This window comes from Microtus oregoni, unplaced genomic scaffold (genome assembly GCF_018167655.1).
Source record: "Microtus oregoni isolate MIOR12 unplaced genomic scaffold, Mior012 000006F_ref0000085, whole genome shotgun sequence".
In the NCBI taxonomy this organism is placed as follows: Eukaryota; Metazoa; Chordata; class Mammalia; order Rodentia; family Cricetidae; genus Microtus; species Microtus oregoni.
This window is the reverse complement of record NW_024543065.1, coordinates 40,162,533-40,189,690: the sequence shown is the minus strand read 5'-3', so window position 1 is coordinate 40,189,690 and position 27,158 is coordinate 40,162,533. Positions and strand designations below refer to the sequence as shown.

At 38.7% G+C, this 27,158-nt stretch overlaps 1 protein-coding gene across 5 annotated transcripts in view; it reads left to right on the top strand.

Moving 5' to 3' along the window:
- The first annotated feature begins 3,891 nt into the window (after window positions 1–3,891).
- Window positions 3,892–27,158, top strand: part of LOC121449433 (vomeronasal type-2 receptor 116-like) — a 59,103-nt gene continuing 35,836 nt past the window's right edge. For 2 of the 5 annotated variants that reach the window (XM_041653852.1, XM_041653849.1), the window contains exons 1-2: window positions 3,892–4,088; window positions 26,841–27,132. In XM_041653852.1, the coding sequence (XP_041509786.1) occupies window positions 3,892–4,088; window positions 26,841–27,132 (489 nt within the window). Of the gene's footprint in view, window positions 4,089–23,954; window positions 23,991–26,820; window positions 27,148–27,158 lie in introns of those variants that run through there. The other 3 variants (XM_041653851.1, XM_041653848.1, XM_041653853.1) reach the window with 3 other exon arrangements.

Genomic DNA, 27,158 nt, shown 5'->3' with positions numbered 1-27,158 from the left:
CTGAGAACTCAAGAACAATGGCAATGGGTTTTGATCCTACTGCACGTACTGGCTTTGTGGGAGCCTAGGCAGTTTGGATGCTCACCTTACTAGACCTGGATGGAGGTGGGTGGTCCTTGGACTTCCCACAGGGCAGGGAACCCTGATTGCTCTTTGGGCTGATGAGGGAGGAGGACTTGATCGGGAAGGAGGAGGGAAATGGGAGGCGGTGGCGGGGAGGAGGCAGAAATCCTTAATAACTAACTAAATAAATAAATAAAAAAAGAAAAAATCTATCAATTTAGTCCATCATATAAATAAACTGAAAGAAAAAAACCATATGATCATCTCATTAGATGCCGAAAAAGCATTTGACAAAATTCAACACCCCTTTATGATAAAGGTCTTGGAGAGATTAGGAATACAAGAATCATACCTAAATATAATAAAAGCAATATACAGCAAGCCGACACTAATATCAAGATAAATGGAGAGAAACTCAAAGACATTCCACTTAAATCAGGAACAAGACAAGGTTTCCACTCTCACCATATCTCTTCAACATAGTACTTGAAGTTATAGCAAAAGCAATAAGACAATATAAGGAGATCAAGGGGAGTTGAATTAGAAAAGATATGAGAGTCTACAATAAGTGACCCCAAAAACTTTACCAGAGAGCTCCTAAAGCTCAGTAATGTGGCAGGATACAAGATCAACTAAAAAAAAATCAGTTGCCCCCCACCCATACACAAAAGATAAAGAAGCAGAGAGGGAAATCAGAGAAACTTCACCTTTCATGATAGCCACATTAGCTTAAAGTATCTTGGGGTAACACTAACCAAGGAAGTAAAAGATCTATTTGACAGGAACATTAAGCCTTTGAAGATAGAAATTGAAAAGGATACCCGAAAATGGAAGGATCTCCCATGCTCTTGGATTGGGAGGATCAACAGGAAAAATGGCAATTCTACCAAAGGCAATCTATAGTTCCAATGCAATCCCCATGAAAATCCCAACAAAATCCTTCACAGATGTTGAGAGAACAATAATCAACTTTATATGAAAGATAAAAAATTCAGGATAGCCAAAACAATCCTATACAATAAGGAACTTTCAGAGGCATTACCATCCCTGACATCAAACTCTATTACAGAGCTACAGTAATGAAAACAACTTGGCACTGGCATAAAAACAGAGGCATTGACCAATGGGATTGAATCAAAGACCCGGATATTAATCCACAAACGTACGCCCACCTGATTTTTGACAAAAAAGCTAAAAGTATAGAATGGAAGAAACAAAGCACCTTAACAAATGGTGCTGGCATAACTGGATGTCAACCTGTAGAAGAATAAAAATAATATCTATCACCATGCACAAAACTTAAGTCCAAATGGACTAAAGATCTCAATATAAATCTGACCACACTGAATCTGATAGAAGAGAAATTGGGAAGTCACATGCAATACATGGGCATAGACCACTTCCTATGTATAACCCTAGTAGCACAGAAATAAGAGCAACAATGAATTAATGGGACCTCCTGAAACTGAGAAGCTTCTGTAAAGCAAAGGACACAGTCATTAAGACCAAAAGGCAACCTACTTAATGGGAGAAGATCTTCATCAACCCCACATAAGAAAAAGAACCTATCTCCAAAATATATAAAGAACTCAAGAAACTAGACATTAAAATTCTAAATAACCCAATTAAAAATGGTGTACTGAACTGAACACAGAATTCTCAACAAAAAAATTTCAAAAGGCCAAAAGATATTTAAGGACATGCTCAACCTCCTTCGTGATCAGGGAAATGCAAATCAAAACAACTTTGAGATATCATCTTGCACCTGTCAGAATGGTAAAATCAAAAACACCAATGATAGCCTATGCTAGAGAGGTTGAGGAGTAAGGGATACACTCATCCATTGTTGGTGGGAATGCAAACTTGTGCAACCACTTTGGAAATCAGTGTGTTGGTTTCTCAGAAATTGAGAGTCAATCTACCTCAGGATCCAGCAATACCACTCTTGGGAATATTCCAAGACATGCCAAATCATACTACAAAAAGTATTGGTTCAACTACATTCATAGAAGTACTATTTGTAATAGCCAGAAGCTGGAAACAACATAGATGCCCCTCATTTGAAGAATGGATGAAGAAAATGTGGCACTTCTACACATCAGAGTACTACTCAGTGGTAAGAAATAATAACATCTTGAATTTTGCATGCAAATGGATGGAAATAGAAAACACTATCCTGAGTGAGATAACCCAGATCCAAAAAGATGAATATGCTGTGTACTCACTCATTAGTGGATTCTAGCCATAAACAAAGGCCTATAGTTCGTGATTTTAGAGAAGCTAACAAGAATGTCAACCCAAAGAAAAACATATTAGATCCTTCTGGAAATTGGAAGCAGACAAGTTTACCAGGCAAAAGTTGGGAGCATGAGGGTGGGGGTTCAGTAGGGGGAAGGGGAGAAGGCAAGAGAGAAGGAAAAAAAGAGGGTTAGGGTAAGCTTGGGGGACTGGGATAGTTGAGATGGAGGAAGGACTGATATGGGAGCAGGGAACGCGATATCTTAATTGAGGGAGGCATTTTGGGGTTATCAAGAAGTTTGGCTCTAGAGGGGTCCCCTGGATTCTATGGGGATGACCCCAGCTAGGACCCTGGGCAGTGGAGGAAAGGTGCTGAAACTGGTCTTGTCCCATAGTCAGACTGATTTCTATCTTGAATATCACCATAGAAGCTTCCTCAGGTGATGGAGGGAGATAGAGACAGAGACCCACATCAGAACACTGGACTGAGCTCCCAAGGTCCAGTTGAAGAGCAGAAGAAGGGAGAATATGAGCAAGGAAGTCAGGACCATGAGGGGTTGGTTCACGCACTGAGACAGTGTGCCTGATCTAATGGGAACTTAATAAATCCAGCTGGACTGGGACTGAATGAGCATGGGTTCAACCTGGACCCTCTGACAATGTGGCTGACAATGGGGACTGACTGAGAAGTGAATGATAATGGCACTGGGATTTATCTCTCCTGCATGTACTGGGATTTTGGGATCCTATTCTTTTTGGATGCAAATTTTCCTAGGCCTGGATGGAGGGGGGAGGGCTTTGGACTTCCTAAGAGAGGGCAGGGTACCCTTAGGACTGGATTTAAAGGGGTGGGATGGTGTGTGGGGGAGCTGCAGGGAAGTGGGAGGAGGGGAGGAAGTGGAAAATTTAATAGGTATTTTTTATAAAGTAATAAAAATAGAGAAAAATAATTTTACTTAGGACTGATTAATGGTTCTCAAGACTAGGGAAGCACAAGATTTGGTTAGATATTCTGTTACTGTCAGTCATATAATATAGGTGCCATTGTGCAAGCTGTGTGGAACTCAGTTTTTCTAACCATAGACCTTTTTTTCCCTAACAAGGACTTTGTGAAGGAATTCCCAGTGTGCAGCTAGGGAATTTGACTTTGTGTGTCCTTTCTGAAACATGGCTGCATGTTTCAATGTGGATCAGCTAACAAAATACACTGACATCATTTCCACAGGCATCAACATAAAATGCTTGTTCCGGCAGTCCTGGGACCAAATTTTCTCAAAATAGCATCCTCTACGGAGCCTTAATGTCTACAAAATTAAATGATGTCATGAAACTACCTGAATTATCCTCATATATATTTCTCAACCAAATTTGATCACCTGGATAGCAGGTGCACAGACACAGGGGAGGAAAGTGTCCAAGATTTCTCTAGAGGTGAGGAATCAACTGACAAATAAAGGAATCATGAATACGCAAAAGCCTCTGTTTAGGCTGCAGAAATAAAAGCCGGGGGAATATATGGGTGTTCATATAATGTGCTGATCTGAATAGCACTTCACAACACACACTGCCCAGGCTTCGAGTAAGACAAAGATGTTCAATTTGATTTTCCTCATTTTTTTCCTGTACATTCCACTTCTTGTGCCCAGGTTTACTCATTCCAGGTGCTTTTGGAGAATGAAGCCGAATAAAGAAAATGATGGAGACTTGGTGACAGGTTGTGTCTTCTTTCTTTCAACAGTGCAGTGGCCTGTGGAGAAAGATTATTTCAACCACATTCTGAATATACGGTAAGAACCTTCGAATTTTCTATGTAAATTTCATCATGAATATTTCACAGGGGCCCAGAGGATGAGAATCAGCAGTGCTTTGAATCTGTTGTTCCAATCTGCACACCAAAAAACAACTCAAATTCTTTTAGAGACCCAATGCTATTTTTCTACTTTTAATTTGTCCAGGGAATGTTCTGTTATCCTCCCAGTTACCCTCCTACTTATAAGGCTGGAAGCTCAGTGAAATGGGGACTCTATAACTTGGTCCATCATATATATCCCTCTTTTTGACCGTTTCCACAACAGAGTAGCCAGTGATGTCTTACTGAAAGAAACCCCATACTAGTCAATGAATATCAGCCTAAATAGGTGCAACTCAATTGTTATTGATTAGAGTCCATGATGGCCCTTTGATCACCATGCAGCTTCAAATGCATGTGCCAATGCAATTAATATGTGTGGCACTCCTTGCTCCAGAGTTTTTTCATGGATATTCAATTACTCTCTCAGATGCTCTGCATGTGGTCACACTGTGCCTTCTAAAGCTGCATAAAGCAAGAAAGTAAAAGTCCTGCCCACTGTAAACTTCTTATGTGATTCTGTTTCTCCATACTTCACTTTTATACATGTACAACAACTGGCCTTTATTTCCACAGTACAGTTCCTACTGTCTCTTTAGAATAAAGAAAGAAATACATGGAGTAGAAAAGATATGTTTGCATCTTCGAAAGGTGAGTTGTCACTAATGGTGTAACTGCTTACTTTCCTTACAACTTGCCTTCATGATAGCTGTGGCATGTGATACTTGGCAACACTTGAGAACAGTTACCCACTAGCTCATCTTTACAATTATTTAAGAATCATGTGCCTCTTCTCTTTGTGTTTAATCTGTTTATTTACTGTCAATTATATCTCCTTTATCTCTTACATTCCTCTTGTAATAATTTTACTAATTATAGTTCTTTTTTATTGATTTGGGCATTTTGCACATTTGAATTTGGGTACTGTTGATTGTTGATTTCAAATATAACACTTTAGATTACTAGGCCACCCTAAGAGTTCAAGTAATTGATATTTCTTAATGTTTATCATGCAGGAGTTAGTGTTTCAGTTCCATAAGATGTAATCTCTTATTCCTATATAGTGTTGGTGAAAATTTCAGTGACATTTTCCATATGGTAATAAAGAATATTTTAAGATCTTTTTATTTCAAAATGTATAAATAAGTATCTATATTTGTACATAAATATACAACAGTGGTAAGAAATCTAATTGGGAAATAGATTGTATTTAACCCTGAGTGCATCATTCAGCATGAAAGCATATGTTTGAGTTTGATGTTTATTCTTCAGGTAATACATAATGTGTAAGAAGACATAGGAGTTATTATTCTAACCTTAAACATACACATAACATGGTATTGTTCTATTCCTAGTATCTCAGTGACTATAGTATAGAAATTCATAAATATTTTCCATACATTGTATAATTTATATTATTTTACTTCACAAACATGTAATACTGTCACAAATGAATCTCATTGCAATTTCCAGATATACATAGTTCTCAAATTCATGCCAGCGTTATGAATTTGTAATTGGAAATGTAGACAAAAGGTGCCCTGTATAAGAAAATATATGTTGTTCAGATATACCAGGTACTATTACATTGAACATACCTGTTTGAATATTAAATAGGTTGACAATATCGGGGTACATGCGCTTAATCTCTGCATTGAAATGGAGCAGGTGTATCACTGTGCATTTGAGGCTAAGGCAACTAAAGCCAAGTGCTATTTAAAACCATAAAAAAATCCTTTTTTATGTCCTATGTGAGTATCTCTCATGTCCATACACACTGATTCATACAAATATTTACCAAATGTACACTGGTATTTAAGTATATTTAAAAATAAAGCATTTATAAAGCATTTTGGACCTTCAATAAATAAACTAGAAAGAAGAAAAGAAAAAAGATGAAGATGATAGACATGAGGGAATTTGTTAACTATATTTTCTACTAAATAAGATGAATTATTAGAACAGGAGCCAAACGTTGGCCAGTCATTTTTTTGAATTCCTTACCCAGTTCAGTTTGTTTCATAAAAATTACCAGAATCTTGGCTAATGCATCACATATGTGTTTTATATAGCTGAATAATTTCAAAATGAAAATATGATCATGTTTCCTGTTTCATCAATGCCTGTACCCTTGTATTTACATTCTGTGCACGCACCCAAAAACCGGAGATGGACAGCTCTTTCTTTTTTTTTTAAATTTAAAGATGTTTATTAAACATAGGATTTCTTCTTATATTCAATTTCATATAAATAACACTATGTTCTAAATATCTTCCTTTTGCAACAATCTGTTGTGCTCAAAGCATTGTTTAGCATGTTCTTGTTATTCTGTCTTCTTCAAAAATTTGTGTTTTTTCTGAAAATCCAGTAATAAAAAGCATTAAGCAACATTCCATTAAAAATAATTAATACAATAGAAATAGTGGATAGGTGATTTCACAGTAAATTCTGAACAGTTTGCTGTCTCATTAACTTCTTGTATGAATGGGAATTCTGAGTCTCTATTGATGGCCTTTTCATCAATATTTTACGAAATGAAAGTTTTGTGGATCATTTGACAAAGCCAGATAAAATGAGGTAAGAAACACTGCAATTCCTGATAATGAGTTCTTTAATATGAAATAACTGTTGTTATTCTTTTTTTTAGCTATTTTATTTTTTTTATTAAGAAAAGAAGAAAAAAAAACATAAACAAAAAACAAGTTTCCACCTCCTCCCAGCCTCCCATTTCCCTCCCCATCCTCCCACCCTTCTCCCCCTCCCCCCACTCCTCTCCCCCTCCCTCTCCAGTCCACAGAGCAGTCCGGGTTCCCTGACCTGTGGTAAGTCCTAGGTCCTCCCCCCTCCGTCCATATCTAGGAAGGTGAACATCCAAACTGGCTAGGCTTCCACAAAGCCAGCTCATTAAGTAGGATCAAAACCCCGTGCCATTGTCCTTGGCGTCTCATCAGCCCTCATTGTTCGCCATGTTCAGAGAGTCCGGTTTTATCCCATGCTTTTTCGGTCACAGTCCAGCTGGCCTTGGTGAGCTCCCAGTAGATCAGCTCCACTGTCTCAGTGGGTGGGTGCATGCCTCGTGGTCCCGACTTCTTTGCTCACGTTCTCCCTCCTTCTGCTTCTCATTGGGACCTTGGGAGTTCAGTCCAGTGCTCATGTGTGGGTCTCTGTCTCTATCTCTATCCATCACCAGATGAAGGTTCTATGATGATATGCAAGATATTCGTCAGTATTGCTCTAGGATAGGGTCATTTCAGATTCCCAATCCTCAGCTGCCCAAGGAACTAACTGGGAACCTCATCTTGGGCACTTGGGAGCCCCTCTAGGGTCAAATCTCTTGCCCACCCTAAAGTGGCTCCCTTAACTAAGAATTGTGGTTCCGTGCTCCCCTATCCACCTTTCCTTTATCCCAATTCTCCTGATTCCCCAAGTCCCCCCTCCTTCCCTTCTACCTTTTCTCTCCCCATCTCCCCTTACCCCCATCCCACCCCACCCCCAAGATCCTAATTTTCTCCCCGGCAATTTGGTCTACTTCCCTTAGCCAAGAGGATAACTATATGTTTTTCCTTGGGTTCACCTTCTTACTTAGCTTCTTTAGGTTCACCTATTGTAGACTCCGTGGCCCTTATTTATGGCTAGAAACCAATTATGAGCGAGTACATCCCATGTTCATCTTTTTGGGTCTGGGACACCTCACTCAGGATAGTGTTTTCTATTTCCATCCATTTTCATGCAAAATTCGAGAAGTCATTGTTTTTTACCGCAGCGTAGTACTCTAGCGTGTATATATTCCATACTTTCTTCATCCATTCTTCCATTGAAGGGCATCTAGGTTGTTTCCAGGTTCTGGCTATTACAAATAATACTGCTATGAACATAGTTGAACAAATGCTTTTGTCATATGATAGAGCATCTCTTGGGTATATTCCCAGGAGTGGTATTGCTGGGTCCAGGGGTAAGTTGATCCCGAATTTCCTGAGAAACCGAAACACTGACTTCCACAGTGGTTGCACAAGATTGCATTCCCACCAGCAATGGATGAGGGTACCCGTTCCTCCACAGCCTCTCCAGCAAAGGTTATCCTTGGTGTTTTTGACTTTAGCCATTCTGACAGGTGTAAGATGATATCTCAAAGTTGTTTTGATTTGCATTTCCCTGATTGCTAAGGAAGTTGAGCATGACTTTAAGTGTCTTTTGGCCATTTGAACTTCCTCTGCTGAGAATTCTCTGTTCAGTTCAGTGCCCCATTTTTTAATTGGGTAATTAGCATTTCCTTGAATGCCATATTCAGTTCAGGTTGTTTCATAAAAATTACCAGAATCTAGGCTAATGCATCACATGTATGTTTTATATTGCTTAATGATTTCCAACTGATAATTTGATCATATTTTTTATATTTATGAAAGCCTGTACCCTTGTATTTATGTTCTGTGCATGCACTCAAAAACCAGAGATGGACAGCTCTTTCTAAGAAAGTTGCAAAGGGCTCATCTTACTTGTGTGAGATTTACCCTCATGAATTTTTGAAGCCTTTTCAAACTTCCAGAAACTTCTGTCATCCCAACATCCCAACCCAGGATGTTTGTTTCAATTATTAAGGGAGGTTGGGACTACTGTCCAGTATGCTGTTCACTTTTATAGAGCACTAACTGAAAACTGCCAGTTTGCATTGGTGATTTCAGCAGGAACCCTGGTCTTTTACCAAATATGTCTCTATATGAATTCCCAGCAGAGGTGGTGTAGTCCCGTGTCACAATTACACAGTATCATTCATTTTTTTCTGAACAAAATAAAGAAACTCCCCTAATTAAGTCTATAATTTCAAGATCAGGTGTACTGTGGTGCTTAGAGGACCTTATTGGGCAACATCAGTCATAATAGGGTTAGCCTCGGACCTCTAAAAATGTCAGCAGATGAGTATTATTGGGTGTTTGCAAGAAATCCTTGCCTCTGTTTCTACCATTCCCAGATGCTAAGAAAAGTGTGAAAAGATAATGGTCACACACCTATGTCCAACTTTGTAGTTAGAGGCTACAGAGACTTGATGGGTCTTTTGCATTTTGTTGTTCAAAACAGATAAGGAAAGAAGTAACAAGTGAGAGGCTTTTCTAGAACACTTGGTAGAGCAGTGTTTATAAGTTCTTAAGAGTGCATGTTACTTCATGCTGCTTCCTGTGCCCTAGGTCATTCAGTTCACCTATGGACCCTCTCATCCTATCCTGAGTGATCGTGGTCAATTTCCCTCTCTGTATCAGGTGGTTGTCAAAGAGACATTTCTAGCTTTGGCCATGATTTCTTTCATGTTTCACTTAAATTGGAACTGGATTGGGCTGCCCATTTCAGACAATGAAGATGGTGCTCAATCTCTTCCATAATTTAGAAAAAAAAGATGGAAAAATATAGTCTGCTTTGATTTTGTGAATATAATCTGAGTCAACCTGCATTTATATTTGTCAAGACCTGAAGTATATTATAACCAAATCATGACGTCATACACAAATGTTCTTTTCATTTATGGTGACACAGACAGTACTCTAACAGTGTCCTTTTGAATGTGGAGATCACTAGGTATAGAAGGAATAGGGCTCACCACCTCACAGTGGGATTTCTCTACAAGAAATAGGGACTTCACAACTGTCTTATCCCTTGGGATGCTAGCTTTTGCACACCAACCTGGTAAGATTTCTAGTTTTCAATTTTGACGATACATTGATCCATCTCATATACTCAGATGATTACCTGGCAAGTCCAGGTGAATGAAATTTAGTAGTCCCGGCTTCTTAATGCAGACACTGAAAACTTCTCATTCATTGCCTCATTGGAATAGCTAATGGTAGACTTTTGACATGGCCTTTAGTGAGAGCAGTTATGATGTTTACAATGCTGTGTATGCTGTGGCCCATTCTGTGTATGAGAGGATTCTTCAATGAGATTATAATCAGTCACTGGACAATAGGAAAAAATCTTATATTTACTGCTTGAAGAGATAATGTTTCTTCTATTGGATGACATTTGGTGTCATCAATGTCATAGTGCTTAGAGGCTCTCAGATGCCCACATGTAGTATTTTAAGAAATATTCACCAAATAGAAAGATTTCTGAACATTTTTCTCTTTTTATTTATTTTTTAATTTCTAAAAATTTAGCTATATACTTTTCTATGCACCGCTTCCTTTCTCTCCTCTTCCCTTCTATCTTCTCCCATGGTCCCCATGCTCCAAATTTACTCAAGAAATCTTTTCTTTTTCTTTTTTTTAAATTTATTTATTTATTATGTATACAATATTCCTTCCATGTATGCTTGCATGCCAGAAGAGGGCACCAGATCTCATGGGAACTGAACTCAGGACCTCTGGAAGAGAAGTCAGTGCTCTTAACATCCGAGTCATCTCTCCAGCCCAGAGATCTTTTGTTTTTCTACTTCCCATGTAGATTAAATCCATGTATGGATCTTAGGGTCCTCATTGCTGCTGAAATTCTCTGGGATAGTAAATTGCAGGTTGGTTTTTCTTTGCTTTATGTCTAAAAGCCATTTATGAGTTAGTACATAAGTCTTTCTCGGTTTGGGTTACTTCACTCAATATGATGTTTTCTAGATCCATCCATTTGCCCTGCAAATGTCTAGATGTCATTATTTTTTTCCACTGTGTGTATTCCATTGGGTAAATGTAGCACATGTTTCTTATCCTCTCTTTGGGGAATTTATGTTGTTCCATGTTTTGGCCATGAGAAACAACGCTGCTATGAATGTAGTTGAACACATGTTCTTGTGGAATGATTGAGCATCTTTGGGTATGTATCCAAGCATGGTATTGCTGAGTCTTGAGGTAGATTGTTTTCTAATTTTTTGATAAATTGCCACATTGACATTCAAAAGGGGCAGTATCAGTTTGCATTCCCACCAGCAATAAAGGAGTGTTCCCTTTATCCTACAAGCTCTCCAGCAGAAGTTGTCGTCAGTGTTTTTGATCTTTTCCATTCTTGTAGGTGTAAGATAGAATCTCAATTGTTTTCATTTGCATTACTCTGGTGGTTAAGGATGTTGAGCATTTCCTTAAGTGTCTTTCGGCCATTTTAGATTTTTTAGTTGAGAGTTTTTTGTTTATGTCTGTACTCAATTTTTTTATTGGATAATTTGTTCATTTGATGACCAATTTCTTGAGTTCTTTTAATATTTTGGAGATCAGCCCTCTGTTCGATGTGTGTTTGATGAAAAAAAATTTTGCCATTCTGTACGCTGTCATCTTGTCTTGTTGATTATGTCCTTTGTTTACAGATGTCCTATTTATTAATTGTTTCTCTCAATGTCTGTGCTACTGGGGTTATATTTAGGAAATGATCTCCTGTGTCAATACATTCAAGTATACTTCCCACTTTCTTTTCTATGAGGTTCAGTGTGGCTGGCTTTATGTTGAGGTCTTTGATCCATTTGAACTTGAGTTTTGTGTTTGGCCATAGATATGGTTCTATTTTCATTCTTGTACACGTTGATAGCCACTTACGCTAGCACCCTTGGTTGAATATGCTTTTTTTTCCATTTTATTTTTTTTGTTTCTTTGTCAAAAATCATATGTTTGTAGGTGTGTAGATTGCTATCTGGGTCTTTAATTTAGTTCTATTTGTCTTCCTGTCTGTTTTTCTGTCAATACCAGGCTGTTTTAAGTACTGTAGTTCTGTAGCAGAGTTTGAAGTCAGGGATTGTGATGCCTCCAGAGTTCCTTGACTATCCTGGGTATTTTGCTTTTTCATCTGAAGCTGAGCACTGTTCTTTTACAGTATTTGAAGAATTTTGCTGGAATTTTGCTGGGCATTGTATTGAATCTGTAGATTGCTTTAGGTAAGATTGCCATTTTTACTATGTTAATTCTACCTACTAAGAGCATGGGAGATCTTTTCGATTTGTAGTGTCTTTTTCAATTTCTTTCTTCAAAGATTTAATGTTCTTGTCATGCAGGTCTTGCACTGTTTGGTTAGAGTTACTCTGAGATATTTTATGTTATTTGTGGCTATTGTGAAGGGTGATGTTCCTACGATTTCTTTCTCAGCCCATTTATCATGTGTGTAAAGCAGGGTTACTGATTTTTTTTTGAGTTAATCTTGTATCCTGTTACATTTCTGAAAGTGTGTTTATGTGTAGTAGAAGTTGCTTGGTAGACTTTTTAGGGCCACTTTTGTAAACTATCATGTTATCAGCAAATAGTGAGAGTTTGAATTCTGCTTTCCTGGTGTGTATATCTTTGGTCTCCTTTTGTTGTCTTATTGCTCTAGCTAGAAGCTCTAGAATTATATTGCATAGATATGGAGAGAGTAGACAACCTCACCTTGTTCCTGATTTCAGTGGGATTGCTTTGTGTTTCTCTCCATTTATTTTGATGTTGGTTGTTGGTTTGCAGTATATTCCCTTTATTATGTTTATGTATGTTCCTTGTATCTCTGCTCTCTCCAAGACCTTTAACAAGAAGGGATGTTGTATTTTGTCAAAATTCTTTTGACATCTATTGAGATGATCATGTCCCCCCCCCATTTTGTTCATATGGTGGATTACATTGACAGATTTTCTTTCTTTTTTTTTCAATATTTTTACTCTTTTTTTTCCATTATTTTATTGAGAAAAGGAGAAAAAAAAACAAGTTTCCACCTCCTCCCAGCCTCCCATTTCCCTCCCCCTCCTCCCACCCTTCTCCCCCTCCTCCCACCCTTCTCCCCCACCCCCCACTCCTCTCCCTCTCCCTCTCCAGTCCAAAGAGCAGTCAGGGTTCCCTGCCCTGTGGTAAGTCCTAGGTCCTCCCCTCTCCGTCCATTTCTAGGAAGGTGAACATCCAAACTGGCTAGGCTCCCACAAAGCCAGCACATTACGTAGGTTCAAAACCCCGTGCCATTGTCCTTGGCTTCTCATCAGCCTTCATTGTTCGCCATGCTCAGAGAGTCCAGTTTTATCCCATGCTTTTTCAGTCACAGTCCAGCTGGCCTTGGTGAGCTCCCAATAGATCAGCTCCACTGTCTCAGTGGGTGGGTGCAACCCTCGTGGTCCCGACTTCTTTGCTCATGTTCTCCCTCCTTCTGCTCCTCATTGGGACCTTGGGAGCTCAGTCCAGTGCGCCAGTGTGGGTCTCTGTCTCTACCTCCATCCATCACCAGATGAAGGTTCTATGATGATATGCAGATATTCGTCAGTATTGCTATAAGATAGGGTCATTTCAGGTTCCCTATCCTCAGCTGCCCAAGGAACTAACTGGGGACCTTGGCTTGGGTATCTGGGAGCCACTCTAGGTTCAAGTCTCTTGCCAACTCTAAGGTGGCTCCCTTAACTAAGAATTGTGCTTCCGTGCTCACCTATCCAACCCTCCTTTATCCCAATCCTCCTTTTTCCCCAAGTTCCCCATTCTCCCCTTCTCCCTTTTCTCTCCCCATCTCCCGTTACCCCATCCCACCCCACCCCCAAGATCTCAATTTTCTCCCCGGCCATTTTGTCTACTTCCCATAGCCAAGAGGACAACTATATGTTTTTCCTTTGGTTCACCTTCTTACTTAGCTTCTTTGGGATCACCAATTGTAGACTCCGTGACCCTTGTTTATGGCTAGAAACCAATTATGAGTGAGTACATCCCATATTCATCTTTTTGGGTCTGGGTTACCTCACTCAGGATAGTGTTTTCTATTTCCATCCATTTGCATGCAAAATTTGAGAAGTCATTGTTTTTTACCGCAGCGTAGTACTCTAATGTGTAGATGTTCCACACTTTCTTCATCCATTCTTCCATTGAAGGGCATCTAGGTTGTTTCCAGGTTCTGGTTATTACAAATAATACTGCTATGAACATAGTTGAACAAATGCTCTTGTCATATGATCGGGCATCTCTTGGGTATATTCCCAGGAGTGGTATTGCTGGGTCCAGGGGTAGGTTGATCCCGAATTTCCTGAGAAACCGAAACACCGATTTCCAAAGTGGTTGCACAAGATTGCATTCCCACCAGCAATGCATAAGGGTACCCCTTCCTCCACAGCCTCTCCAGCAAAGGCTATCATTGGAGTTTTTTATTTTAGCCATTCTGACAGGTGTAAGATGATATCTCAAAGTTGTTTTGATTTGCATTTCCCTGATCGCTAAAGAGGTTGAGCATGACCTTAAGTGTCTCTTGGCCATTTAAACTTCCTCTGCTGAAAATTCTCTGTTCAGTTCAGTGCCCCATTTTTTAATTGGGTTAATTAGCATTTTAAAATCTAGTTTCCTGAGTTCTCTATATATTTTGGAGATCAGACCTTTGTCTGTTGCGGGGTTGGTGAAGATCTTCTCCCAGTCAGTAGGTTGCCTTTTTTTCTTGGTGACAGTGTCCTTTGCTTTACAGAAGCTTCTCAGTTTTAGTAGGTCCCATTTATTCAATGTTGCCCTTAATGTCTGTGCTGTTGGGGTTACACATAGGAAGCGATCTCCTGTGCCCATCTGATGTAGGGTACTTCCCACTTTCTCTTCTATCAGGTTCAATGTGTTCTGACTGATAGTAAGGTCTTTAATCCATTTGGACTTGAGTTTTGTGCATGGTGATAGATATGGGTCTATTTTCATTCTTCTACAGGTTGACATCCAGTTATGCCAGCACCATTTGTTGAAGATGCTTTCTTTCTTCCATTGTATACTTTTGGTTCCTTTATCAAAAATGAGGTATTCATAGGTTTGTGGGTTAAAATCCGGGTCTTCTATACGATTCCATTGGTCGACTTCTCTGTTTTTATGCCAGTACCACACTGTTTTCATCACTGTAGCTCTGTAATAGAGTTTTTCTTTGTTAATGATAAACTGATTGGCCCATTAGCTCAGGCGTCTTATCAACTCTTTTTTTTTAAATTTATTTATTTATTAAGGATTTCTGCCTCGTCCCCGCAACTGCTTTCCATTTCCCTCCCCCTCCCCCGATCAAATCCCACTCCCTCATCTGCTCGAAGAGCATCAGGGTTCCCTGACCTGTGGGAAGCCCAAGGACTGCCCACCTCTATCCTGGTCTCATAAGGTGAGCATCCAAACTGCCTAGGCTCCCACAAAGCCAGTACGTGCAGTAGGATAAAAAACCCACTGCGATTGTTCTTGAATTCTCAGTATTCCTCATTGTCCACTATGTTCAGCTAGTCCAGATTTATCCCATGCTTTTTCAGACCTAGGCCAGCTGGCATTGGTGAGTTCCCAATAGAACATCCCCATTGTCTTAGTGTGTGGGTGCACCCCTCGTGGTCTTGAGTTCCTTGCTCGTGCTCCGTCTCCTTCTGCTCCTGATTTGGACCTTGAGATTTCTGTCCGGTGCTCCCATGTGGGTCTCTGTCTCTGTCTCCTTTCATCGCCTGATGAAGGTTAATATTCATGAGGATGCCTATGTGTTTGTCTTTGGATTCACCTTCTTATTTAGCTTCTCTAGGAACATGAATTATAAGTTCAATGTCCTTCATTTATGGCTAGAAACCAAATATGAGTGAGTACATCCCATGTTCCTCTTTTTGGGTCTGGGATACCTCACTCAGGATAGTGTTTTCTATTTCCATCCATTTGTATGCAAAATTCAAGAAGTCCTTGTTTTTTACTGCTGAGTAATACTTTAATATGTATATATTCCATACTTTCTTCATCCATTCTTCTGTTGAAGGGCATCTAGGTTGTTTCCAGGTTCTGGCTATTACAAACAATGCTGCTATGAACATAGTTGAGCATATACTTTTGTTGTATGATAGGGCCTCTCTTCGGTATATTCCCAAGAGTGGTATTGCTGGATCCAGGGGTAGGTTGATCCCGAATTTCCTGAGAAACCGAAACACTGCTTTCCAGAGTGGTTGCACAAGTTTGCATTCCCACCAGCAATGGGTGAGTGTACCCCTTTCTCCACAACCTCTCCAGCAATGGCTATCATTGGTGTTTTTTATTTTAGCCATTCTGACAGGTGTAAGGTGGTATCTTAAAGTTGTCTTGATGTGCATTTCCCTGATCGCTAAGGAAGTTGATCATGACCTTAAGTGTCTTTTGGCCATTTGAAGTTCTTCTGTTGAGAATTCTCTGTTCAGCTCAGTGCCCCATTTTATAATTGGGTTGATTAGCCTTTTGCGGTCTAGTTTCTTGAGTTCTTTATATATTTTGGAGATCAGACCTTTGTCAGTTGCGGGGTTGGTGAAGATCTTCTCCCAGTTAGTTGGTTGCCTTTTAGTCTTAGTGACAGTGTCCTTTGCTTTACAGAAGCTTCTCAGCCTCAGGAGGTCCCATTTATTCAATGATGCCCTTAGTGTCTGTGCTGCTGGGTTTATACATAGGAAGTGGTCTCCTGTGCCCATGTGCTGTAGAGTACTTCCCACTTTCTCTTCTATCAGGTTCAGTGTGTTCTGACTGATATTGAGGTCTTTAATCCATATGGACTTGAGTTTTGTGCATGGTGATAGATATGGATCTATTTTCATTCTTCTACAGATTGACATCCAGTTTTGCCAGCCCAATTTGTTGAGGATGCTTTCTTTTTTTCCATTGTATACTTTTAGCTCCTTTAACAAAAATCAGGTGTTCGTAGGTTTGTGAGTTAAAGTCAGGGTCTTCTATTCGATTCCATTGGTCGACTTCTCTGTTTTTATGCCAATACCAAGCTGTTTTCAATACTGTAGCTCTGTAATAGAGTTTGAAGTCAGGGATGGTAATGCCTCCAGACAATCCTTCATTGTATAAGATTGTTTTGGCTATCCTGGGTTTTTTGTTTTTCCATATAAAGTTGATTATTGTCTTCTCCAGATCTGTGAAGAATTTTGATGGGATTTTGATGGGGATTGCATTGAATCTATAGATTGCTTTTGGTAGAATTGCCATTTTTACTATGTTGATCCTCCCAATCCAAGAGCAAGGGAGGTCTTTCCATTTTCTGTTGTCTTCTTCAATTTCTTTCTTCAAAGACTTATAGTTCTTGTCAAATAGATCTTTCACTTCCTTGGTCAGAGTTACTCCAAGATATTTTACGCTATTTGTGGCTATTGTGAAAGGTGATGCTTCTCTGATTTCCCTCTCTGCTTCCGTATCCTTTGTGTATAAGAGGGCGACTGATTTTTTGGAGTTGATCTTGTATCCTGCCACATTACTAAATGTGTTTATCAGCTGTAAAAGTTCTTTGGTGGAGTTTTGGGGGTCGCTTATGTACACTATCATATCATCTGCAAATAACGAAAGTTTAACTTCTTCCTTTCCAATTCGAATCCCCTTGATCCCCTTATGTTGTCTTACTGCTATTGCTAGAACTTCAAGCACTATATTGAAGAGGTATGGCGAGAGTGGACAGCCTTGTCGTGTTCCTGAGTTTAGTGGGATGGCTTTAAGTTTCTCTCCATTTAATTTGATGTTAGCTGTCGGCTTGCTGTATATAGCTTTTATTATATTTAGGTATGACCCTTGTATCCCTAATCTCTCCAATACTTTTATCATAAATCGATGTTGAATTTTGTCAAAAGCTTTTTCAGCATCTAATGAAATGATCATATGGTTTTTTTCTTTCAGTTTATTTATATGCTGGATTACATTGATAGACTTTCGTATGTTGAACCAGCCCTGCATCCCTGGGATGAAGCCTACTTGATCATAATGGATAATTTTTCTAATGTGTTCTTGGATACGGTTTGCCAGTATTTTGTTGAGGATTTTTGCGTCGATGTTCATGAGTGAGATTGGCCTGTAATTCTCTTTCTTGGTTGAGTGTTTGTGTGGTTTTGGTATCAGAGTGACTGTAGCTTCATAAAAGGAATTTGGCAATGACTCTTCTGTTTCTATATTGTGAAATACATTAAGGAGTATAGGTATTAGTTCTTCTTGGAAGTTCTGGTAGAATTCCGCATTGAAACCATCTGGTCCTGGGCTTTTTTTGGTAGGGAGGTTTTTGATAACCTCTTCCAGTTCTTCGTGACTAACAGGTCTATTTAGATTGTTCACCTGGTCCTGGTTTAACTTTGGTATATGGTATTTATCTAAAAAAGTGTCCATTTCCTTTACATTTTCCAGTTTTGTGGCATATAGGTTTTTGTAGTAAGATCTAATGATTCTCTGAATTTCCTCTGTGTCTGTGGTTATGTCCCCCTTTTCATTTCTGATCTTATTAATTTGCAAATTCTCTCTCTGTCGTTTGATTAGTTTGGATAGGGGTTTATCAACCTTGTTGATTTTCTCCAGGAACCAGCTTTTTGTTTCATTGATTCTTTGGATTGTTTTCTGTGTTTCTATTTCGTTGATTGCAGCACTCAGTTTGATTATTTCCAGTCTTCTACTCCTCCTAGCTGAGTCTGCTTCTTTTTTTTCTAGAGCTTTCAGGTGGGCTGTTAAGTCTCCAATGTGAGCTTTCTCTGTTTTCTTTAAGTGGGCACTTAGTGCTATGAACTTTCCTCTTAGGACTGCTTTCATAGTGTCCCATAAATTTGATTGTGTTGTTTCTTTATTTTCATTGAATTCCAGGAAGACTTTAATTTCTTTCTTAATTTCTTCCTTAATCCAGGTATGGTTCAGTAGTTGACTGTTCAGTTTCCATGAGATTGTAGGCCTTCTGGGGTTAGCATATTTGTTGAATTCTAACTTTAATCCATGGTGATCTGATAAGACACAGGTGGTTACTAATAATTTTTTGTAACTGTGGATGTTTGCTTTGTTACCGACTATGTGGTCGATTTTTGAGAAGGTTCCATGAGCTGCAGAGAAGAAGGTATATTCTTTCCTATTTGGGTGAAAAGTTCTCTAGATGTCTGTTAAGTCCATTTGATTCATTACCTCCATTAATTCTCTTATTTCTCTGTTAGGTTTCTGTCTGATTGACCTGTCCATTGGTGAGAGAGGAGTGTTGAAGTCTCCTACTATTAGTGTGTGTGGTTTGATGGCTGCCTTGAGTTTTAGCAATGTTTCTTTTATGTACGTGGGTGCTTTTATATTAGGGGCATAGATGTTCAGGATTGAGACTTCATCCTGCTGAACTGTTCCTATTATGAGTATAAAATGCCCCTCTCCATCTCTTCTGATTGATTTAAGTTTGAAGTCAACTTTGTTAGAAATTAGTATGGCCACACCTGCTTGTTTCTTAGGTCTATTTGCTTGATAAGCCTTTTCCCAGCCCTTTACTCTGGGTAGGTGCCTGTCTTTGTGGTTGATGTGTGTTTCTTGTAAACAGCAGAATGTTGGATCCTGTTTTCGTATCCAATCTCTTAGCCTGTGCCTTTTAATAGGTGAGTTAAGTCCATTGACATTAAGTGATATTAATGACCAGTGGTTGTTAACGCCGGTCATTTTTTTAGTAGTAGAGTTTGTGTGTTTCCCTTCTTTGATTTGTGTTTGTGAAGGGTCTCTAGATGTCTGAGTTATTGTGGTCATTGTTGGACTCCTTGGTTAGTGATTTTCCTTCTATTACTTTCTGTAAGGCTGTATTTGTGGCTGCATATTGTTTAAATTTGTTTTTATCGTGGAAAATTTTATTTTCTCCATTTATAGTGAATGAAAGCTTGGCTGGGTATAGTAATCTGGGCTTGCATCCATGGTCTCTTAGTTTCTGTAGTACATCTATCCAGGACCTTCTGGCTTTCATGGTTTCCATGGAGAAGTCAGGTGTAAGTCTGATAGGTTTACCTTTATAAGTAATTTGGCCTTTTTCCTTTGCAGCTCTTAATATTCTTTCCTTATTCTGTATGCTTTGTGTTTTGATTATTATATGGCAAGGGGATGTTTTTTTTTGATCCAGCCTATTCGGTGTTCTGTATGCTTCTTGAACCTTCATAGGTATATATTTTTTTAGGTTGGGAAAGTTTTATTCTATAATTTTATTAAATATATTTTCTGGACCATTGAGCTGCACTTCTTCTCCTTCTTCTACTCCTATTATTCTTAGGTTTGGTCTTTTTATTGTATCCCATATTTCCTGAATATTTTATGATGAGAGTTTGTTGGACTTTTGTTTTCTTTGATCAGTGTGTTTATTTTCTCTATGGTATCTTCAGAATCTGAGATTCTTTCTTCTAACTCTTGTATTCTGTTGGTTATGCTTGTTTCTGTAGACTCTGTTTGTTTATTTAAATTTTCCATGTACAGCCGGCCCTCTGTTTGTGTTTTCTTATTTGCCTCCAGTTCAGTTTTCAAGTCTTGAACTGTTTCCATTATTTGTTTGATTGTTTTTCCTTGGTTTTCTAGGGTATCATTCACTGATTTATTCAATTCTTCAAACTTTCCGTTATATTTCTCATCCATTTCTATAAGGGCGTTTTTTACATGCTGTTTAAGGGCATCAATCACTTTCATGAAGTCAATCTTTTCTACTTCTTCTTGATTAAGGTGTTCATGTCCTCCCGTTGTGAGGTCGCTGGTTTCTGGTGGCTTCATGTTGCTTTTCAGCTTGTGGGCGAATTCTTGCCTTGGCGTCTGCCCATCTCTTCTTCCAAATGCTCCCTTATGAATCTTCTTTTACCGGATCAGGTCTCCTTGCCTACCCAACGCTGGCTCTCCCCAACGTTGGCTCTCCTGGCGCCAAGAGATCAGGTTTCCGTGCTGGTTGGGCAGGTTGCAAACAAAGTGCCTACCCCCAACGCTGTCTTTCCTGGTGCCGAGAGATCAGGCCTCCGTGCTGGTGGGCAGGTCGCAAACAAATCGCCTACCCTGCTTGGTGCAGGCAGGCGATAGAAACAAAGGGAGTCCTGCCCGCTTGAGTGCCCCAAGAAGTTGGACCCAGTGCCCAGACAGGCTGGGCTGGGTGATGTTATTTGCAGAAAGAGGACAGTGGGGCTGAAGTGGGGCGGGTTCTGGATGGGAGCTGGGTGGGCTAGGAAGAAAGAGGAGGTATGCAGGGAGTGGAGGCCCTGCAGAGAGCCCAAGAAGGATAGGGGACCAAGGAACCTCTGAGCACCCCTTCGGAGGCTGGCGCCCCGGGGCCAGAAACTCACCCCAACGCTGTCTCTCCTGGTGCCGAGAGATCAGGCCTCCGTGCTGGTGGGCAGGTCGCAAACAAAGCGCCTACCCTGCTTGGTGCAGGCAGGCGATAGAAACAAAGGGAGTCCCCGACAGATTTTCATATGTAGAACTATCCCTGCATCCTTGGAATGAAGCCTACTTGATTATGATCAAGATGGTTCTGATTTGGTCTGCCTGTATTTTATTAAGTGTTTTTGTATAAATGTTCATAAGTGAGATAGGTTTATAATTCTCTTTCATTGTAATTTCTTTAGGTGGTTTGGGTATCAGGGTAATTATAGCCTCATAAAAAGTGTTAGACAATGTTCTTTCTGTTTCTAATGTGTGGTACAATTTAAGGAGTATTGGTATAATACTTATTTGAAAATCTTGTAGTATCCTGTGCTGGAACCATATGGTCCTGGGCTCTTTATGTATCAGAAATTTTATTTAGTTATTTATTTACTTTTTTATTTTTTATTATTACTTAAAAATACCAATCCAAATTCCTACTCCCTTCCCTCCTCCCACTCCCCTTCCACTCCCTCCACAGACAATCCCATCCCACCCCCTCCAATCCTAAGAGAGAGCAATGCACCCCATCCTGTGGAACGTCCAAGGCCCTAACTACAATATCTATGTTGAATGATTTTTGTATGTTGAACCATCCCTGCATCTCTGATATGAAGCATACTTGATTATGATGGATGATTTTTTTTGATGTGTTCTTAGATTTGGTTTGCCAGTATTTTTGAGAACTTTTTCATCCATATTCATGAGTGAAATTGGTCTGTAATTCTCTTTCTTTGTTGAGTCTTTGCGTGGTTTCAATATCACTGTAACTGTAACCTCATAAAGAGTTTGGCAATGGCCCTTCTGTTTCTATTATGTGGAACACTTTGAAGAATATAGGTATTAGCTCTTCTTTGAAGTTCTGGTAGAATTCTGCCGTAAAACCATCTGGCTTAGGGCTTTTTTTGTTTGGGAGTTTTTTTGATGACAGCTTCTAGTTACTTGTGGCTTAGTCTATTTAAATCGCTCACCTAGTCTTGATTTAATTTTGGTAGATGGTATCTATCTAAAAAACTGTCCATATTTTTTTACATTTCTAGTTTTTCTTAGTACAGGTTTTTGTAGTATGATCTAATGATTCTCTGAATTTCCTCAGTGTCTTTCTTATTTCTCCCTTTTCATTTCTGATTTTATTAATTTGGATGTCCTCTCTCTGCTTTTTGATTAGTTTGGATAAGGGTTTGTTTATGTTGTTGATTACTAAAAGAACTCAATCTTTGTCTCATTGATTCTTTGTATTGCTTTCTTTGTTTCTATTTTCTTGATTTCAGCCCTCAATTAGATTATTTTCTGTCTTCTACTTCCCTTGGGTGAGTCTGCTTCTTTTTGTTCTAGAGCTTGCAAGTGTGTTGTTAAGTTACTGGTAAGAGTTGGCTCCTCTTTCTTTATGTGGGCACTTAGTGCTATAAACTTTCCCCTTAGCACTGCTTTTATAGTGTCCTATAGGTTTGGGTACATTGTGCTTTCATTTTCATTGAATTCTAGGAAGTCTATAATTTCTTTCTTCCTTTGTTTCTTGACCAAGGGGTGGTTCAGTTTCCATGAGTTTGTAGGCTTTCTGCAGTTAGTGTTGTTGCTAAATTTTAACTTTAAACCATAGTGATCTGATTAGATACACGGGGTTATTCCAGTTTTTTTTTTTTTGTATCTGTGGAATTTTGCTTTGTTACTGAGTATGTGGTCTATCTTAGAGAAGGTTCCATGAGGTGCTGAGAAGAAGATATATTCTTTTGTGTTTTGGTTCTATAGGTGTCTGTTAAGTTCATTTGAGTCATGACATCTGTTAGTTCTCTTATTTCTTTGTTAAGTTTCTTTCTGGTTGACCTGTCCATTGGCAAGAATGGAGTGTTGAAGTCTCCTACTATTAGTTTGTGTGGTTTGATGAGAGATTTAAGCTTTAGTAATATTTTTTTTTACATATGCGGGTGCTCTTGTATTAGGGGTATAGATGTTCAGGATTGAGACCTCATCTAGATTGATTGTTCCTGTTATGAGTACAAAGTGTCCTTTTCCATGTCTACTGATTGAGCTTAGTTTGAAATCTCTTTTGTTAGATATTAGGATTGCTACACCTGCTTGTTTCTTAGGTCCATTTGATTAGAAAACCTTTTCCCAACCCTTTCCTCTGAGGTCATATCTGTCTTTGCCTAGTCCCCACTGTATATGCTGTGTGGATTCAATTGCTCCAAATATGAAGTTGATTTCCCTGAAATGAACTTTGTGATACTATGCCCAGTGTGTAGTAATGAATTCTAAATTTGTGAATCCTCTTGAACCTGTAATACATATCTCACTTCAGATCACCTGATAAAGTCCCTGACAACATTTCTAAAGACATTAACATAAAAAGGCCAATGCAAATGTCAAGGAACCAAAATTTCCCCAAATGGCATCCTCTCATGGGCCTTAATTTTCACAAAGATGATTGATGTCATAAAACTACCTGAACTTGCCTCATATATGTTTATCATATGGAGTGCAAATATCAGATGCTGAGCCCCAGAGAATAGTTTTAAAGATTTTTCAATGTGTGAGAAAAGACCTTCAATAGAGAAGGAACCAGGATTATGCAAGTATCTATCTTTTTCTATAGACATAAAAGCATATGGGGATACATGGATGCCCATTTGATTTGCTTATATGTATGGCAGCCCACATTGTCCAGATATAAAGCTGGACATGTATTATTTTCTTCTTTTTGCTCCAAAACATTCTACTTCTGTTTGGTCAGTTTCATTCATTCCACGTGCTTTGGGAGAAGAAAGCAGAATGAAGACAAGAATGGAGTCTCGGTGGTGGCTCGTGTCTTCTCGCTTGCAGCAGTGCATTGGCCCATGGATAGAGTTTTTCATCACCATTTTGAATACGTAGTAAGTTCCTTTTTATGTTGTATGAAAATATCATCATAGATATTTCATGAGGGCTAGAAAATGAAGATAAGAACAATGGTTTGAAATTTCTGCCCTGTTTTCCCAATTTGCACATCAATAAGCACCCCAATTCTCTCTTTTAGAGAATTAATGTTATTTTTCTACTTTAATTTGTACTGAGAATGCTCTGTTTTAATACCAGTTACCCTTCAATTTACAAGGCTGAAGCTGACTGAAGAAAGGGCTCTTTAGGGGGCTTGAGAGATGGGTCGGTGGTTAAGAGCATTGACTGCTCTTCTAAAGGTTCTGAGTTTAATTCCCAGCAACCACATGGTGGCTCACAACCATCTGTAATGAGGTCTGGTGCCCTCTTCTGGCCTGCAGACATACACACAGACAGAATATTGTATACATAATAAATAAATATATTTATTTTTTATAAATAAATAAGAAAGGGCTCTCTACATTGTTCTATCCTATATAGCCATCCACTTCATATATTCTATAGCACAGTTGCAGGAGATGACTTATCAAATGAAACCCCATTCTATTTTAAATAGTATCATCCTAAGACATCCCAAGTAAATGGCTATAGATTACAGTCAACTGATGGGCATTAGTCAATGTGTAGGTCTGAATGCACATGCTAGGGCAACTAATATTTGTACCACACCCATGTGTGGAGAGTTTTCACATAGATCTACTCTCTTGAATGCTCTGCATGTGGTCCCATTATTTCTTTTGAAAGTGTATGGAGAATGGAAGTAGGAGACGTGTCCATTGTGACCATCATATGTGTTCCTATTTTTCCATAATTCACTTATAGACAAGTACAACCACTGCCCTTTAATTTCAAAGTTCATTTATTCAACTATTTTTAGTAAACTAGGAATTACAAACTGTAAGTGATATGCTTGCATTCTTTCAAGTGAGACTGTCATTTCACTTGTCACTTACCTGAGTGACAGACAGCCTTGGTGTGTAATATTAGCAACACATGCGAACAGGAATAGAGAAGTTACCTATTAGCCCATCTTTGCCATTATTTAAAAAACATGCAACTTTTCTCTTTGTATCTAAATTGTTTATTATCTGACACATAGTTTTCATTTACCTCTTATATTTGCTTTCAGTAATTTTGCTAATTATAACCACATATTTTACCAATATGGGCACTATCCACATTTTCATTTTATATGTTGTTTATATCTGTTATCAAACACAGCAATTTAGTCCACTGGGCCAATCTACCAGCTTAAGGGATTTATATTTCTTAATGTTTGTGGGGGAAGAAATTAGTGTTTGAACATCACAAGATCTAGTCTCAAATTCCTACTATGTGTTACTAAAATTTTCAATGATATTTTTTCTGTGTGGTAATAAAATTATTCCAAAATTAATTTTATTTTAAAAATGTGTAGTTAAATATATAAAGATATCACAGTGGTGCAATGTGTAAGTGGAAAACAGATTGAATTTTACTCTGAGTGAATCAATCAGAATGAGGAAATATGTTTGATGTTTATTGGTCAGATGATACAAAATGACTAGGAAGAGACAGAAGTTATTGTTCTTCCCGAAAACATAAAAATTGGTATTATTCACTCCCAACTCACTTGTTGCCCATTTTTATTACAAAATACCCCCCAAAACATTTTCCTTACATTTTATATTTTACAGTTTTCTATTTTACAAAGATGTTGTACTAGCATCTACAAATTTATGTAGGATGCAGTTGTTGTGTTATTGTAACTGGAAAGGTAGTAAAATGGTGTTTTCTAGAGTAAAAATTATGTAGCTCAGAAATACCCAGTGTGAGTATATGACATTGTGTGTAAACATAAAGTAGGTGAAAAGTACTTAGTGCATGGCCTTAATTTCTGTACTAAAGACCTGGAGCTGGAGTTTCACTGTACATTTGAGACCAGTCTAGTCTATAGTAAAATCTTGTTCAAAACCTTGGAATCAGCTGGGTGGTGATGGCACATGCCTTTAATCCTAAGACTTGGCAGGGAGATCTCTGTGAGTTCAAGGCCAACATGCTCTACAAAAGCAAGTTCCAGGACAGGCTCCAAAGGCTACAGAGAAAACCATGTCTCAAAAAACAAAAACAAAATGTAAAAAAAAAAGAAACAAAACCCCCAAACCTTGGAATCCATAAACATTAATACTGTTCATACACATGGTGAACACATACAGTTTTACAAAACACATCTCTGGCATTTGAATTCATTTAAAAACAAACATTTAAAAGAAGATTTTACACCTGCCTTATACAAACCAGAAAGAAAAAAGGAGCAACACAAAGACTGATATGATGGTATATGTTAACTGTAGTGCTCACTGATTATAATAATTGAAAGCATAAGAGCCAATCGTTGCCCAGACCATTGTGCACGCATCAGGTATTATTTCACTGCCTTAGCCAACTCAGTTAACTTCATAAGAAAATACCATAAACTCACTGGCTCATACATCACATGAATTTTTCACATTGCTCAATAATTTAAAAAAATACATGAATATATTTACTGTTTAGTTAAAGCCCCTGATGCTGTCTTTATCTTTAGAGTAAGCACTCAAAACCCAAAATGACAACATACTCTTTGGAAGATGCTGACTGCTCATCCTATTTATGGGAGATGCAATCTGATGAACTTTTAAAGCTTTTGCAAGCTTCCAGCTACTTATGTTATTCCGATCTCACAGCATGGGCTATTTCTATGAGTATTGGCAGTAGTTGGGAATACTGTCCAGCTCAGAATAGTCCATCTATTGACTATACAGGATCATATGTAGATTTCCGTCCACACTAACCACCATATCCTTTTACAGAACATCAACTGGAAACAACCAGTTTTCACTGGCCTTAGCTTTTTCCATGGATGAAGTCAACAGGAACCCTGATCTTTTACCAAATACATCATTAGTTTTTGATTTCCCAGGAGATGGTTGTAAGACTGTGCCACAATTATACAGCTTGTTGCATTTTTCTGAAGAAACCCATGATACTCATCCCAATTATAACTGTGATGAAGAGAGTATGTGTATTCTGGCACTTTCAGGACCAAACTGGGCAATATCTGAGATTGTTGGGACATTCCTAAAACTCTTTACGTTTCAAACGGTGAGATTTTGTGTTGTGGGTTTGCA